Below are 17,918 nucleotides of genomic sequence, written 5' to 3' on the forward strand. Positions count from 1 at the left end.
AAGACGAAATGGTATGTTTTTCCATGAAAATGCAGGATGCAGAATCATCTCCCCTTTTTTAACAAAGCAAAAAAAAGAGAAAATATACAGATATTTTGTAGAAAAAACAAATGTATAAATTCTATAGCAATGTAGAGAAACACATTTAACATTATATTAAAAAATACAATTTGGTATCTGCATAAACAGTGAGAAAAATAAGTAAACACCCTGACATTTTGCAAGTTGTTCCACTTAGAAAACATGGAGAGGTCTGACATTGCCATTGAGGTGCATGTCTACTGTGAGAGACACAATAACTATTTATTTCTATGATTCAGCTGCAAATAAGTATTTGAACACCTGTCTATTAGCTAGAATTCTGACCCTCAAAGACCTGTTTGTCTGCCATTAAAATGTCCACCTCCACTCCATTTATTCTCCTAAATCAGATGCACCTGTTTGAGTTCGTTAGCTGGATAAAAACACCTGTCCATCCTATACAATCCAACTACTAACATGGTCAAGACCAAAGAGCTGTCCAAAGACACTAGGGACTAAATTGTAGACCTCCACAAGGCTGGAAAGGGCTACGGGGAAATTGCCAAGCAGCTTGGTGAACAAAGGTCCACTGTTGGAGCAATCATTAGAAAATGGAAGAAGCTAATCATGACTGTCAATCTCTCTGAGATTGGGGCTCCATGCAAGATCTCACCTCATGGGAAATCAGCCAAGAACTACACGGGAGGAGCTGGTCAATTACCTGATAAAAGCTAAGACCACTGGTTCCAAAGTTGTTGTGGGTAATACACAAAGACGTTATGGTTTACAATCATGAAATCTTCTTAAACCAGCACATGTCGAGTCCTGTCTTAAGTTTGCCAATGTCCATTTGAATGATCCAGAGGAATCATGGGAGAAAGTCATGTGGTCAGATGAGACCAAATTAGAACTTTTTGGTCATAATTCCTCTAACCGTGTTTGGAGGAAGAAGAAAAATGAGTACTGTCCCAAGAACACCATCCCTACTGTGAAGCATCAGACTGGGAACAACCTCCTTCCCTCAGGTAGAGCATTGAAGATGGGTGGAGGCTGAATCTTCCAACATGTCAATGACCCAAAGCAGTTGTGGAGGAGTGGCTCACTAAGAAGCATATCAAGGTTCTGCCGTTGCCTAGCCAGTCCAGACCTAAACACAATAGAGAGTCTTTGAAGGGGGTTCAAACTCCATGTTTCTCAGCAACAGCCCAGAAACCGGACTGATCGAGAGAAGATCTACGTGGAGGAGTGGGCCAAAATCCCTCCTGCATTGTGTGCAAACCTGGTGGAAAAACTACAGGAAACATTTGACCTCTGTAATTGCAAACAAAGGCTACTGTACCAAATCTTAACATCAATTTTATCAGGTGTTCAAATACTTACATACAGCTGTATCAAATGAATAAATAGATAAAACATTATGCATTACGATTTCTAAACTTTCTTTTTTTTTAGATTATGTCTCTCACAGTGCATATGCACCTGCGATGACAATTTCAGAACCATCCATGATTTCTAAGTGGGAGAACCTGCAAAATAGCAGGGTGTTCAAATACTTATTTGTAAAACCATACATTGTGTGTGGACGGTTTAGCTAGATGGTTCACGTTAAGAATCAAACACACTACATTTAATTTTATCCTAGGAGACACAAGCAGCATGTCTTACCTTAGCCAACTGTAGGTTCACCCATTTTGTGAAAGTCTTCTTCTGAACGTCTTCTCTTTCATCTGTAGGGAGAAAAAACAAAGCCTAGATTTTAAGAAGAGTTCAGACCAGATGAAACATAAATGTCTAAAACATCACAGTGGGAAACTCAGAGAAATATATAAAAGCAATGTTAAAAATATCTGCTAGGATGGTCAGATGATTATGTATGTTTAACTATACTTCAGTACTGACTTCTGACTCATAAAGTGGCGCTCAGCTTCATTAGAGATTCTTCAAATCCTGCTCAGGGCTAATTGCAACCTCATCACATCAATCAGAAGCCCACTTACGGGGCAGCGCTGGCTGGGTATCAGCATCACAATAAACCACATAGAGGCCTCCAATCTCAGCTCTGTTTCCACCTGCTATTAAAGCACATCATCACCTGCATCTTCAGTATTAAACTGCGATCAAAGCTTAAACGGAGCTGCCAGAAAGTGCTTACTTCCTGACGGGATTTCTTTTGTATTCTCTTTTATTGTCATAAGATCAAACAAACTCTAATATAAGAAAAAAAAACAAAAAAACAGCCCCTAATTAAAGACAACTTTTAGGTGAAAAAATTGCTCCTGTTGATAAAACAAGAAGTTAATTTGATTCAAATATTTCTTATTCATTTTATTCTGCTGATTTGAAGTTTGATGATTACCACACTAGAATTAGAATTAATTCATGAAGGATCCACTGTCCACAAGCGGAATAAATATGGAACATTGAAGAACCGTATCTGTTGGGATCTGGAGGCTTGTCTACCTTTCTCCACCAGAGGGAGCCTGAGATCTTCCTCCTGAGGGCATGAGCTGACTTCTGCACACCTGTTTTCCATCTGCTCATCTGGAGGCCTACTTCAAGAGGAGGAGGCTGACACTTCCCTGCCAGAGTGTTTGCCAGTAATGGTACCAGCAAACCTGAGCCAGCTAACTCTGATCTGTTTCTCTGAATTTTTGGAGAACCTGTCTGACCCTGTGTTCTTCTGCCTCTCTGATCCTGACTATCTGGTTATCAGTCAAACCCTGGAGAGATCTATCGCTGCCTGGAACCTGCCTGTCTGCCCTCCGCCTCAGCCTCCGTCTCTGCCTCTGCCCTCAGCCTGCCGATCAGCCTCTGGACCCTCAAGGTTCCCCCCCTGCCGGTCAGAATACCCTCTGAGCAGGTATTAACTCAAATCGCCGTTCAACTGCAAGTTTCCTGGATCCACTCTAACCGACCTGTCCTCCTCTAGTTGCTTCCCTTCCGTGACCAGCCTGACGAGCCAAGACCCCGTTCACATTTCACTGTAAACATTGTCAATAAACCATTTAACCTTTTCCCTGTCTCCTGAGAGTGTTTCTGCATGTGGGTTAGAAGATTAGACCCCAACATGACAGTACCAGGAGGAACTGGCCAAATGAAAATACTAAAAAGGCTCAAGTTCAATTCAAAGGGGAGGTCATACAATGAATCCAACGTTCGTCCAGTTTTGTCAAAGCTTAGAACTACCTAAAGCTCTCTAATGCGGTCAACCATGTCTTAATACAGTCAGCATGTGCTAGTGTACTGTGTTAACTTCTCACAGATGTTTTGATATATATGGATTTTATATTTTATGTTCTTTGACAATCATACAAGTTTTGTATACAAGGTTTATAAGTTTTCACAAATGAAGCACTCGTATTACCTAAGCACTCTCATTATCTAAGTTTCTGTGTCCTTGAGAGCATGATATAATTTGTTTTTGTACTCACGAGCTCTCGGTGCCATGCTCTGAGCATAACTTGTTTTTTTTGTATCAGCTGTCCACAAACCTTGGGTGAGGTCAGGGGATGCCGGCACAATGTTTTGGTTTTCTGTAAAATGCTCCAGGCGTGAGAGGGAGCGGTTACTTTTCCTGATTGGGCGAAACATTTTCCTTTGAAGTTTGGCATTAATGGCGGGTGGCGGTTGGCACTGGCAGAGTCTGCTAGGGTTGCGTACGAACGCCTAGCTGTGTGTTGCTGCCCTGCTTGGGTCGGCTGGCTCTCCGATCCTTTGTGTCACGGTAAGGGGGACAATATAATTTGTATTGGAACAATATATTTTGTATTCAGCACCGTGCCTTGATTGATGTGCTTGTTTTGCTGTTTTCTGTGGCGGAATAAAACGACACATTTTACTCTAGCAGAAACAGTGTGTGTGTGTGTGTATCTGTGTGTCATCTTTATTACCGACTCATCCCGATCCTGCCTAAATTTCATAATACAGGTTTCAAGATTTCATGGCCCACCACGCCAAAGTGCTACATTTCTAAAGGCAAATTTCAACATTTCCCTCCATGCATTTTCGCAAAACAGAAAAGCTAATTATCCTTGTAGCTTCTGGCAGCCGAAGGAAACTAAGGTAATGTAAACTTAATGGGTTGTTGGTGTTTAGATTTAGTAAAAAAAAAAAAAAAAAAGCCAGAAACTCTTAGGTGTGAAATTGGCTTGTTTTCTTTCTTTTTTTTGGTGTGTTCAAACCATAAAAGCCCACAATACCGCACTATCCCAAAACCCTGATAGGGGTGCTAACATTAGCTAGGGTGACCAGACGTCCTATTTTTGTCCGGGCGGAATTTCAAAATCATCCGGGATTTTGGTCGACTACAGTGCGGCGCATAGTCGAAACCGACTACGAGCCGTCAGCTCCAGGAACCCAGGTGGCGGAAGCTGGGAGCCAGCGGAGGTAACAGAGGTTGGGTCAGCTGTCTGTATTCACAGCGTTTTGAATCTGTGTTTTTTTTTTTTTTTTTTCCCCTCTCACCCGGTGCTCTCGTTTCCCGCATTTGGTCTAACATCATCGGAAATGTCGCTTTGAGACACCCGATTTGCCTTATTTCACTGCTTAGAGAACCGCTACATGATTGGAGGAGAGAAGCAAAGCAGCACTCAGTGAATATTAACCAGCAGCTACTTCGATTCGTAAAAGTTAGGAGACGGGTTGGATAAAATAGACATACAGAGGTTTTTCAGCTAAAAAAAAAAAAGCAACAGATTGTAAGTTTAAACAAGTTAGTATTATAATGCAAGAAGTTTGAGAAAACAGTTTGTTCTTCTTTACTAGTTAAAAAAAAGCTGGGCTTCTCAGAGGACCATGACTCCCAGTTACTGGTTAAAATTAACATGTTTTTTTATTTTACAGACAGAATCAGACTGCAGACCTTCTACATATCTTGAAGTTTTGTTTCTGGCATCATAATATTAGTAAATAAGTTCATAAATCTTTCTAAACAGAGCATAGACCACACAGGAGAGCTACGTCCTCTGGACAAGAACTGGCTGTACATCCACACCTTATGGACAACGGACATTCTTTTGAGGACCTGAAAGTTCACATTTTGGACAAAGAAGACAGTTGGTCTGAAAGGGGGGGAAAAGGAAGTAATTTATGTTATGAGAGAAAAATAACCTTAAACAGAAAGGGTGGACTCAGGTTTCAGCTCCCAAAAACCTACAACGCAGCGAGGGAGTTAATTCCTTCCCACTATCATAATCCTCATCGCCCTGCAAGGGACAAAGACGATGCAAGGCCCCTAACGACCCCCCCTTTTCAGAGGCATAAACCAGTACTGGTATTGCAAGCTACCAAAGACCTCAACGATGCCCATTACTAAGGGGCAGACCTGTTCTATCGGTTCTATTTGCATGTTTTCTAAGCCAAACAAGGCTTTATTGGGCTACTCAATAAAGCTTGGAACTCAACACTAATCCAGACATCTTGAATTGAAAAAGCTTCCTGGATGGAAATCGAAAGTCTTAAAACGTAGACAACAAAGTCCACTGTTTTTTTTTTTATTTACTTTTTTGGAGCGACTATGACCTGGACTGACTGGATGACTGAGAATCTTTACAACTTAGACAACTTTTATTGTCATTTTGTATATAAATGTATACAAAAACCAGCAACACCACGCTCGTCTCCATTCCACTAAAAGAGTCGATTCCACCTCGTTTGCATTACTGTTTGTGAACCTTCTACCTATTCTGTAGGAAACAATGGTAAACGAGCCATAACTAACTGGTAATGTGCCTAATGCTACATCCAAATGAACAAATGTACAGACCACTCAAATTCTCAGACGTACCGTGGAGAGAGAAAAAAGGGGGATATGAATTTTAATTTTTTTCCTGCCAACAATTATTAAAGGTAATTTTATAGACAATTTTTAGAGGATTATATATGTAAATCACAGGTTAAACACCTGTCAACGTTGCAAAATGGTGATGATAAAACAGTCAGCTTTGCTATTGAGTCCGCCTTGATTATGCCTGGATATCTTTATAAAATAAAAGTAACCTGTGAGGCAAAAAAATGTGTTTTGTAGGCCTTGTATGACAGGACACCAAAAACTAAATATGTTTAAATGCTGGAATGGTGTTCAAGCCAGAGGAAAGATAAAGTCCAAAATGTTCTTTATGTCACTTTGTTCCGGATGGGTAAATGTCAATGTGACCATCTTTTATCAGACATGGACTCAGACATTTTTCAGAACAACTTAGAAGAGTCTTTTTTTTTATTTTTTAAAGCTAAAAGTCTTTTCCTCCCTCTCCCAGAAAGGTGCTGGTGGAATCATTGCAGCTAGTTTCCAGAGCTGTCTGTCAGAAGCTCAACTTTTATTATCTGTGAGACTGAAATGATAGCAGAGAAGAGCCTGCATGTAGGAGCGGATAATCCTCCAAATCGTGCTCATTACTCTAGCCCTTTTATCTCAGTAAAAGTTGAAAACTTGCGGTGAAGGTGGAGTTACTCCCTTACAGTGCCCTTCTAAAACACCTAGCTTGAACTTTGCCAGACTTAGGCTTATTAAAAATTTTAGAGTGATGTTTTTTTTAAAATCCACTTTACTGTGACTCTCCAAAATAAAAAGTCGTCTTGTCTTTATCAATCAACAGTGCACCAATAAATTTCACTATAAATGTAAATGTTTAAACCTAAACTTTTTTAAATTTAATGCAAAATAATCTCCACTGAAGAAAACACCAAACAAACTAAGCCAACTCTGACACATGGCGTCGGCAGAATCATGCTGTGGGGTTTACCAAGAGTTCGAGAAAATAATTCAAGTCAATTTCCAAACAGAAAACAATAAAACGATTCTATTATCTTATCATAAATGCATATCATCTATTATTGTATTTGAGGGGAAAACAAACAAATCACCCTATTTATCTGATCGATATTATTTATTTTCACCGGTTGGATGAGATAATTACAGTCTTCCTTCCAAATTAAATGAAGCACTACATATTTTTAGGGATGCACGATATTGGGATTTTGTCCGATATCCGATATGCCGATATTTTAAAAGTCATGTAGTCGATAACCGATATCGATACCGATGTTAAAGCTGGACAAAAATAAGTAGTCATTGAAAATAGCAGTTTTATTATCCATTTCTGACACTGACAAAATAATATACGCAAATATATTTTCATATGCTGATATCAAATAGATTTTTAAAAACGCGGTATCGATCTATTTTACTTTTAAAATCTCGTGAAATTTCATCGTTCTGTTACAAACTCTTGTGATATTTTGCAAATTCTTGTGAGATTTTGTTAGTAAAATAGATCGATACCGCGTCAATATATCAACATATAAAAATATGGCAAAATTTCTTGAATTTTCGGGGGATTTCGTAGCAAAACGATGACATATAGCAATATTTCATTAGTAAAAGAGATTGATATGGTGTTTTTAAATGGCAATATATCAGCATATGAAGATATTGTGATATTTTAATGTATTAATATTTTTTCCCTCGTCTTTAGAAGTTTTTAAGTCTGTAAAAAAGAAGTTTTTGAGAAAGAAGAAGAAGTAGTATTATTTTTTTTTTTTGACTTTAGAAACTCAGAAGCTGATCAAATATCGGGTTAAATATCGGTGGGGTGGCCGATATTCAGTTTTAAGGCCGATACAGGCCGATACCGATAGGGGGCCGATTATATCGTGCATCCCTACATATTTTTTTTCTGTCTCCCACATAGAATTCCCAAAAAGTCAAGTAAGGAGTTAAATTTGTTTTAAAGGAATCCTTTTTTGAAGGCACTATATGCTTTATACTCCTATTTCAAGAGGTCCTAGTTACAGTACCTCCATAAAAAAAACACCATTCCTCATGTTTAACCCAGATGTCTTGTCTGGAACATACATGGCAGAAATACTTTGCTAAATTCACCATCCGTTAATAAAAGCCATTGTACATTTTTGTTTTGTTTGAAAATGTGGCTTATTTAGTAAAAACAGTAATTTTAGTAAATTATTCTTTGTCAGAAATGTCAGCTCTCGCAAACACTTCCCCACTTTAATTGGTTTGCAAAAAGCTTAAGCTTGGAAATCTTTCTTTCTGCAATCCTAATTGGACTTCTCAAACACAATAAGAACAAACAAAAAGCTTCTGTGTTGAGATTTTTTATCAAGATGTGAATTTATGCATTTTTTCTTATTGGAAAATGTCAGCAGTGATTAGTCTTAAGGAAATTCAAAGTCATCCTTTGATGGAAATGAGGTTTCCTACAAGTTGCGTTGCCTCCTCTGCCGTTTAACAGGTACTCGGGGTTGCTTCTCATTACGAGAGAGGAGGAATTACACCCTCACCTCGAAACCCAACATCAGGTTAATATCGCAGCGGCTCAGTTAACCGGAAGTCTTTGAGTATGTTTGTAATTGTGAGCGTTGACTCTGGCCTTGCACTGGCTAATGAAGCTGATAATGAAACTTCTCCTTTAATTAACAGGTCACACATCGAGACGTGCGAGACGTCTCACACACAGAATAGAGATGTATTTCTAATGTAAGAAAAGAATACACAGCACACCAATGTTCTATAAGGCAATTATCCTCTACACACAGAGCTGTACGTGTCCCTCATACATTCCCTCTGTTGTTAAACCTAAAAGTCTTAAAAAAATAAAGAAGTTTTAGTAAAAAAACACACAAAAAAACAACCAAGTTTATCAGATTACCCAAAAATGTCTTATATTAAGAAATCACTTCAGTTGAAACCATCCAACAACACGTAGTAGGCTCAAAAAGAACCACGGCATACTCTGATAAAAATAATATTCAAGATATTGCAGGTGTCTGTTTGTGACCTGTAGGTTATGTGTAAAGAATAAAGACCCTAAATTTTAAAAAGGACCAGTTGTTTAAAAGAAGATTTTTATGAGAACCCATTCATTTACCTGGAGTAATTAATGTATTTCTCAATACACAGTAAATACAAGACAAGATGTTACAGCTCACAGTGATCAATCACAGAAAACCAATCTGTCCTCTCTTAGTGGGGTTCCTCAAGGTTTTTCAGAACAGATGTTCCAGTTAAAGGGGGTCCATTTTTCACAGCCCTACCTCCTGATGCTGAATACAAAGCACCAGGCTTTCACTAGAACTTTCTTCATTTACACATAGATTTTTTTCTTACTTTTTCTCTGAAGTGCAATAAGCTGCCTATTTCACCCTCATGTGAAAATATTCCACAGGGACAAGTATGCACAAGTGAAACAGAATTAATTTTAAATTTTCAGCTTCTACACAGCTTTTCTGTATTTAACTCCTTTCCTCTTCCTTTCAATTTCTCACAGCATGATGCTGCTACCACCACGTTTCAAAAAAACATTATTCAAGTCCATGATTGTCAGATTCTTTATGCCTTTATTTAACATTATGATGGGTAAGTTTGACCTTTGGGGAGCTGTACTGTATTAACTGGGTTTCAGATGTAGTGGATTATATTTTACATCACTGTTAGCATAAATGCCACAGATTATAGGGATAATGAAATACTGTGTTTCTGTGTTTCTGTAACAATACTTAACTGGTTTTTAATCTTAATAAAAGGACAGAAACATAATAGTGTCAATAGGTAACCCTATGTCAGAGTTTACCACAAATGGGGTTCCTCAAGGTGTCATCTTGGGGCCCATGCTATTTGAGAGTTGCATGTTCCCCTTTTTAGCTCATATCATAAAAAAACAACAAAATAACATATGTTCAGTGTGCAATGCAAATAAACACACTTTGACTTTAGATAAAATCAGTCATTTTTTCCCCTCCAAAACCTGCTCTTCTGCATACAGGACACAACATAAAGATTCACAGAACAAACAGCTCAGAAAAATGGAAGCAGATCATTTAAAACGGAACAACTCCAACTGTTGTTGAGCAGGGTACAGAATGAGAAATATGAAATTGCCTGTTGCTAAATGCATCAACACAGAACACTTGGGCTGTTCACACAGCAGGTCTTGATGCCCAATTCTTTTGTTTTGTCAAATCTGACTATTTTGGCAGGTTCTTTTATGCTTCAATCTGAACAGTTTGGGAGACCAAAGCGAACCCTCGAGCGAACGAGGAGAATGTAGATGGCATACAAATACAAACCGTTTACAAAAGAAATCCTTCAAGGACTGTCACTATAACTGCATAATAGAGAGTTCTTTAAAAAAATCAAAACATAAATGGGGATCCCGGTGTTGTTAAACTCTTAAGCAATGAAAAATGGTAGTATCATGACCAAGTCATTAGCAAAGAAAGAAACAGTGCACAGGTATGGCAAAACAGCCATTTGAAAGAAGCGTATGTAGACGTTTTGTGTCAAAAGGATCAGATTTGGTCACACTTGTGTGCTTTTTGAAAATAGCCTTACTTTTTAAAGGTAACCATGGAACTCTTGCTGTAACCAGTCTCTTGACTTGATGTTAGGATGTTTAAAGCCTGAGATGTAGTTTTACAATTTAACCTTAGTGAAATCCACTCAGTTATAATTAGGGGCATGAAAAATAAAATAAATGAATGCCTGAACTTATAAAGAATGGCTTAGGTTAAAAAAAACAAAATGGGAACATTACTTTGTTGGTTGGAAAACAGAAGATCCATTTCATTACCACAGTTTTTAGTGTTGTTTAATCTATTAAGGAGCTCTTGCTGTTATGTCTCTGTCCCATTTGAGAACATCACTGTCAATGCAGAGCCTCACGTCAGTCATAATGTCTTCCGTCGTCACAGACCTACAATACCAGATGTATGTGACTGTAAACCATCATGGCTCTGGGTGAGTGATCATCATGGCCCGTGTTGTCAGAAAGGCTGATAGAGTGAGAATTAGCAGGTGCAGCCAGCAGCAACCAGACAATAAAGGTGAGAGAAAAACAAAATCGATAGTCTATTTAAACTGTTGTGTGACTGAAACTTGTAGCTTAAGACACACAACTTTTTGCAAAGACGCTCAAATTATAAAAAAAACAAGGATTGTTGTTCCTAGTGTTATAAATTAATGTCTAAACCACACAAGCAAGGGCTTTATGATTCAGTGGGGAAAGTCAATGGTTACCAAAGGTAACTGTGGATGATGAAAATGACAACAAAAATCCAGAATATAATCTCTGATTTATTTAAGTCATTAACAAAAAACACAACTTAAAGGAGCAAAAATTAGTTTCCTAATACAAAATACAGAATTGCAGCACCCTTCTGCATGTTCTCTTAGCTCAAGCTTGCTCTTATGGAGCTAAATCGGGCTCAGTTTTCACAAATACACATGTGTGAGTCACACACGCACAGGACAAGCTCAACACACACGTAGCACGATTCAAGTTTCCAACCAATCACAGAGCTCCCTTGTATAACCCAATCACCTCAAAGTAATCCACGTGAGATAACTGACACATCCTACAAGTCACGGCTCCTCTCCAGACCGCCTGCTCAAAGCAAAGCCGTCTTGCTCCAGTCTGACATCCTTGGAGCTCGAGGAGAGCGTTAAACCATATTATTATTTAATTCATAGGAGAAAAACAGGCGGGAAAGAACGCTTTATTTAATATAACATATTAAAACTCACTATCAGCATTGAATGTTTCTGCCCAAACATAATCTTTTTTGTTGGTCTTTGTAACAGGAATAATCATACAAAATTGGTTTGTTTTCTACATCCAAACTCAGCATCTCTTCATCCATACCTGTAATAAGACGTTTGTTTGGAAGTTATCATATGCGCTCTTGAAAATTGTTGTGAGTGGATTTGATGAAACTTTTAAGCCTCTCAGTATAAAATAAATATTTTGGTCGAGATGAGTAATCTGCTTCCTGGTCTGTTGAAGCAACAGAATATATAGGAATTATGCTCTAATTTGTAGTGACAGATCTAAAGTTACCATATTATAATTTGATGAACCGGATCTTCTCTTCGCTCTTTTTCCTGTTTACAGGGTTTATACAGGAATTAATCTCTAATTTAATGCTTTTTAATGCTCTTTTAATGTCTTAGAAATAATTTTAATGCCACCAGCCATGCCCCAAAATTCTAGTTTCCAACCACTTTTGTCGAAATTGGCATTCTTCTCCATTCTCTTGCTTTTTCTCCGACTCAAGCTTCTTTTCCCAACATACGTCTTTGCGATCAACCGGAAGCAGTTCCACGCAAATATATCGTGATATAATATGTCTGACCAAATTGTTTTCAAAAAAATGTTTTTTGGTTTTTTTTAAGAAAGCATTTTAAATGCCACAATAAACACATTTTATTTATAAAATAACAATATAATGACTTTTAATGATTTTTAATGACCCGCGGAAACTTTTACGGCAATTGCGGAGCTTTACCTGGCCGATGTTATGTCAGCTCAGCATACCCTTATTAATATGCATGATCGTTATTAGTGGTTATCAGTCCCATAGAATGGCTTCAGTTTGTGCCAGTAAGCTCAGTAGGTAGTTATCAACAAGTGAATCCTAATCCTAACCCTAAAGTCATTCCTTTCCCCCACAGAATTAATTAATCTACTGTAATTTCAGTAGTTCTTCACGTTCTGCAAAAATAAATATCTAAAAATAGAATGATCCTCATGTCGGCCATGTTAAACAAACTAATCAGCCTCCAAAAAAGATGAGTTTGGATATTTGGACCAAAAGGTTTTTTTTGTTGTTTTTATTTTCCTCATTAGACAACATAACCTTCTCCTTTTCCTTCTCTGGATTATCAGAATAGTCCCTGGCACACCTCAAACGGGCACAGTTGTAATGATCTTAAATACACACAGTTTTTTTTAAGTCCTAATCAGTCAATAAGTGCCAAATGTTTGGCTAATATCTAAAAAAAACACCATCAAATGTAAACCTAACTATCCACTAAAGCCTCATTTCTAAAAATCCGCATCAGATTTTGTGATTTGCCCACATGTTTGCATATTTAGCAGAAATTATCTGATGTAGCGACGGCCAGGCTCTGCTTGACTTTTATGTTTTGTGACAAACAAGTGATTCAGAGCCTTTCAAACAGCCTCTTTACCCAAACAAAACAAAACTATCGAGTGTTAGACTTTAATTTTGTAAGGATTCTTCATTTGTCTGTGCATGGAAGGGGGATAGTAAAACTTCAGAAAGTTTAATTCATGCAGAATCTAACCCCATGCACATTATACACAAATCACACAAGTCCTCTCCTCCTCTTGTCTGAATGATTCTCAGTAATTGATGTGGCCCCAGGACTTGAATCCTGAGCAGCACTTGTCAAAAATAACATTAAAATAGAAAAGCAACAAAGCGTAAAAAAAATGTGCGATATAGCACAGAAAAAGGAAAAAAAAAATTAATTCCTCTAATGATAAAGGTTTATTAAGACGTGGAAATAATTCTATATATGGTTGATTTTCCAAGCACTGTCTACATTTCTGAAAAATGTTCTTAAAACAAATTGAGTCGCAATGATTTATAAAAGGAATCATTTCAATAATTCTATGAAGTGATCTGCAAAAGAGCTGTGAAGCACGGAGGTGGAAGCGTCGTGGTGTGGGAAAGCCTTGCTAGCCCAGGACCTGGTCAATATCCCCACATTAAAGTCACTATGAATTCTACCATGCTTCAGGTTTGTCAGCGAAAGCGTGAGGCCATCAGCATAAAAGAGGTGTAAAAACCCTATTGTACAGTACAGCAGTCTAATCTCAAATAAACATACAATTCCAATTAAAGCAACACTGTGCATCTATCTATCTACCTATATTTCAAAAGGATTTTTCAGGCCAATATTCAGCACTTGAAGGGTAGCGATGCTTCCTATTCTTAAAAACACACATATAAAACTTGATTCGGGTTAATTACTGGATGAGCCATGTGACCCAGAGCACCTCTTTACAGCAGTAGGAGCTACATTAAAAATACCAGAGCTTTTTGAAGTTTTTGTTAGCCAATCAAACAGATATGACACGTTTTAGATCCATTTTTATAAGCAGCTCCATGAAAAGTGGTCTGATATCAGACTACAAAACAGAGGGAAAGTATAAATTCTTTCAATGTTGCTGTGAGACTGGGGTAGTGATAGCAAGGCAGGTTAATGCCAGCACAATTTCACATAATGACATGAATCAAATAGGCCCAAAATTGTGCCTTTTTGGAGAGTACGTTGAGTTTTCTGGTTTAAAAAAAAAAAAAAATCAAACCAAGAAAACAACACAATTAACAAAACATGTCTTGTTTACACTGAATTTCTCAGCAGGTTTTAACTGAAGCCAAACACCACCACACGTTTTAACATGGAAAATTCTAATTTACTGGAGATCATACCTTTAAATGGAAAATGCAAGCCAGAGAATCTCAGCTTTTTCAACCTTTCACCACAAATATCAGGCCTATCCTTAATGGGAAACAAAATGTCTAAATTGTGATAGTTGCAATGGGTGGGAGGACATCATCTGGAACAATTTACAGCTACAGTTTATTGTCAAGCACGGCTGTTGCTGAGAGCATAGACCTAAAATATTTATGTGAATGTAGTGGTTTTATTTGCTGCCAAACAAATCAATTATAGCAAATCTAAAATTTGAAACTACTCATTCTGTAAACTTAGAAACGCCTCATTTTAAGGTGAAAAAATCCATATAAATCACAAAAAAATCATAAAGATACATTACAGGGTTTTAAGCTTCAACTGACATCTGTGTTAAGCTTAACAACTAAATGGCTGCTTTTCTTCCTATTTTGCCTGAAAAGATGCCTTCACATTTTTATACACAAAATAAATACATAAAACACCCTCTAATTCAACTACAGAGTTAAAGCTTTACCTGGTGTCAAACTAGTTCTTTATTTCTGTTTTTCAATGAAACATGTCCTTGAGAACAAATTACTTTTTAAAGAAACAAATCATGCATCATCCATCACTGCAGTGATATATCTGCGCAGTGTTTATTAAGTACCATAAAAAGTGTTTCTGATGAAAAAGAACCACCGTAAAACCATGCACCAGAAAAAAATTAAAGCATTATCCTGCAGCATGCTTTGGATTTCTTTTACAAAACCTTAAAAAAATAGAATTAAATGAACACTTTAAGATTTAAACAAATTCTATGAATAAATAAAATATATTTAACTTTAAAGAATGCTACATACTCAGATCTTTTAAAAACCAAGCTTCAATGCATACTTAACAAGCATCTTTGGCCTAAAATTTAGAAGTACTAAAAAGTACAATGATCATAGACTAGGGATGCACGATATTGGGATTTTGGCCGATATCCGATATGCCGATATTTTAAAACTCATGTAGCCGATAACCGATGGACAAAAATAAGTAGTCATTTTGCAAATTCTTGTGAGATTTTGTTAGTAAAATAGATCGATACCGCGTCAATATATCAACATATAAAAATATGGCAAATTTCGTGGATTTTTGGGGGATTTCGTAGCATAACGATGACATATAGCAATATTTCATTAGTAAAAGAGATTGAAATGGTGTTTTTAAATGGCAATATATCAGCATATGAAGATATTGTGATATTTTAATGTATCAATATTTTTTCCCTCGTCTTTAGAAGTTTTTAAGTCTGTAAAAAAGAAGTTTTTGGGGAAGAAGAAGAAGTATTTAATTATTATTTTTTTTTTTTAGACTTCAGAAACTCAGAAGGGGATCAAATATCGGGTTAAATATCGGTGGGGTGGCCGATGTCCGATATTCAGTTTTAAGTCCGATACCGATAGGGGGCCGATTATATCGTGCATCCCTGTCATAGACCGTTAAATATTAATTATATCATTAACTACAAAAACACGATGATCCCGCTGAGGTAAAACAGTAATACATAATGTCTCTAAAAGTGCTTGTTTTTGTTAGTTGACAAAAGAAAAATCTATATTTATGATTTATATTGGGGTAGCAGTTGTATAAATTGATCATTTAAAAATTCCTTTTTTTCAGTTTCTCCAAATAAAGTCCATCTTCAATAAACATTCAGCACTTAACTTTTTATTTACATTTTTTTATGAGCAAAAAAAAAATTTCAACACCCACAACCCCCCACCTGACTCACACACATTTTCTTAATGCCTTTCTAGGATGCTATAAGTTTGCAGCTATGCCGCCATAGTGGAGTCTCTGCAGTGAGAGAGCAGCAGTGGTATTTAATAAAAAGATTCAAAACACAGTCTGACGCCAAATGTCATTTATATGCCACAAATCTGCCTGATAATTATTCTGAAGCTGTATTTATCATCCTAAAATGCATTTCTAATAGATTTCCACTGTGTGTAGTAGATGGATAAATTCATCCAAGCCGTCTGATCCATCATGTGGGCTTCTCTTAACAGGCTTGTCAGTGTCCTAATGGAGCTCAGCGAAAGTGCAAGCACAGAAGCCCCGGGAGGGCAAACAAGAGATCTGTCTCCGCCGTCGGCGAAGCCCGGTGCAAAAGTCATGTTTGTCACTGTTTTGGCCACAGCTGCCTGGCAACTGTCACGGCTATTAGCCACAGACGGAATATGAGACCAAATCCAATCAGATCAGGTCATTACAGAGAGATGAGACGGAGAGGAAGTGATGGAGAGATGGCTGATAGAGGAAGACAAAAAGAGCATTCGGTGTTGGAAACACTGGCATTAGGAGATGGGAAGAAGGGATGAAAGGGGAAAGAGAAAAAAAAGCTGAGTGAGGGCAGCGAAATCAGAGCAGGAAGGAAAGGAAAATGATAAGGGGGCCTAACTGCCAATTACCACCATACATAATAAGGCCAGGGATCACACAAACACACTTTTCTTTGGACATACTTTTTTTTGTTTTATTTTACTAAATTAGCAGCGGTGTTCAAAGCATCTGATCTGGTCTATGAACTGAAATTAATATCAGCAAAAGTCTACCGTCTCCTTTGGTTTTTTATTCTTAGAAAGGTAAACAATTAGTTTCTTTATTCCTGACAGTGTCGTATAGTTCTATTTTGTGCTGCTGTCTCCAGCTGTCACGTATTAAACGATTAATTTAAGCTAATTTTATGAAAGTTTGTGATAGAGAAAGGGTTCGACTGATTAACCGACTCTTGCACTGGAAAAACAATCTAGAAATGAGTAAAAATGTCTTGAATTAAGTTTATTTAACCTTATTTTGAGTAAGTAAATGAGACAGTTTGCCAATTGAATTAGTATTTTTACTGTTAAAATAAGATAATTGGATAATATGCACTTGAAATAAGGCAATGCAATTGCGTTTTCTTATTTCAAATGTAAATTGTCTTGTCCTATTGGCAAAATGAATTTTTTACTTCCTCAATCAAAGAACAAATGCACTTATTTTAAGAAAATATTACTTATCTAGATTTAGATTTTTTTCCCAGTGTGAACTCAGAAACCATATTTAAAGATTAAAAAAAGGACAAATAATAGCTAGTCATCTTCATCAGCACAGACAAAGTGTCTGCATAGTGTAAACAGATTTAATTATGTCATAGTTTTCAGACATGCAGTGCTTATAGATTACAGTATAGATTACATATAGATTACAGTAGAGTTTATATATCCCAATATGATGAGAACGGAGATTTTGATAAGTAATGACAGAGCTTTCATTTGTATGACACAGCATTAAAGTTCTCTCATAGTCATCTTCTCCTCCATTAGCTCTCTTAAGTGTACCTAGGGAGTTTCAAGCTTGGCTTCTTTCCTCTTTGAGTGCAGCATTTCTTTTTCTCACCAATGAACCCTGAAGCACTATAGGGTTCTCATTTTAAAGTGGGCCTTTGAATAGACACTTCAGCCTGTGCCACAATGCTCTGCAGCTCTTTAAAGATTGCCTTTGCCCTATTTGGCACCTTCTTGATTGATGTCACTCATGCCTAAGGTGAACAGCTTTCTGAAACCAAATCTGGGGACATTTCCAGAACACAGATGAAAAGAGATACATCAAGATTAAATTTAGGAAACTGGGACAGTAATGGTTT

General features: G+C 37.2%; 1 protein-coding gene across 1 annotated transcript in view; it reads right to left on the minus strand.

Annotated features, from left to right (window-relative positions):
* LOC107095375 (dystrophin-like) overlaps positions 1–17,918 on the minus strand; it is a 369,912-nt gene that overhangs the window by 233,387 nt on the left and 118,607 nt on the right. Inside the window, 1 exon segment of the mRNA XM_015391433.1 lies at positions 1,687–1,748. Within this exon segment, the coding sequence (XP_015246919.1) occupies positions 1,687–1,748 (62 nt within the window).

This window comes from Cyprinodon variegatus, unplaced genomic scaffold (assembly GCF_000732505.1).
Source record: "Cyprinodon variegatus isolate N-32 unplaced genomic scaffold, C_variegatus-1.0 Scaffold541, whole genome shotgun sequence".
Taxonomy (NCBI): domain Eukaryota; kingdom Metazoa; phylum Chordata; class Actinopteri; order Cyprinodontiformes; family Cyprinodontidae; genus Cyprinodon; species Cyprinodon variegatus.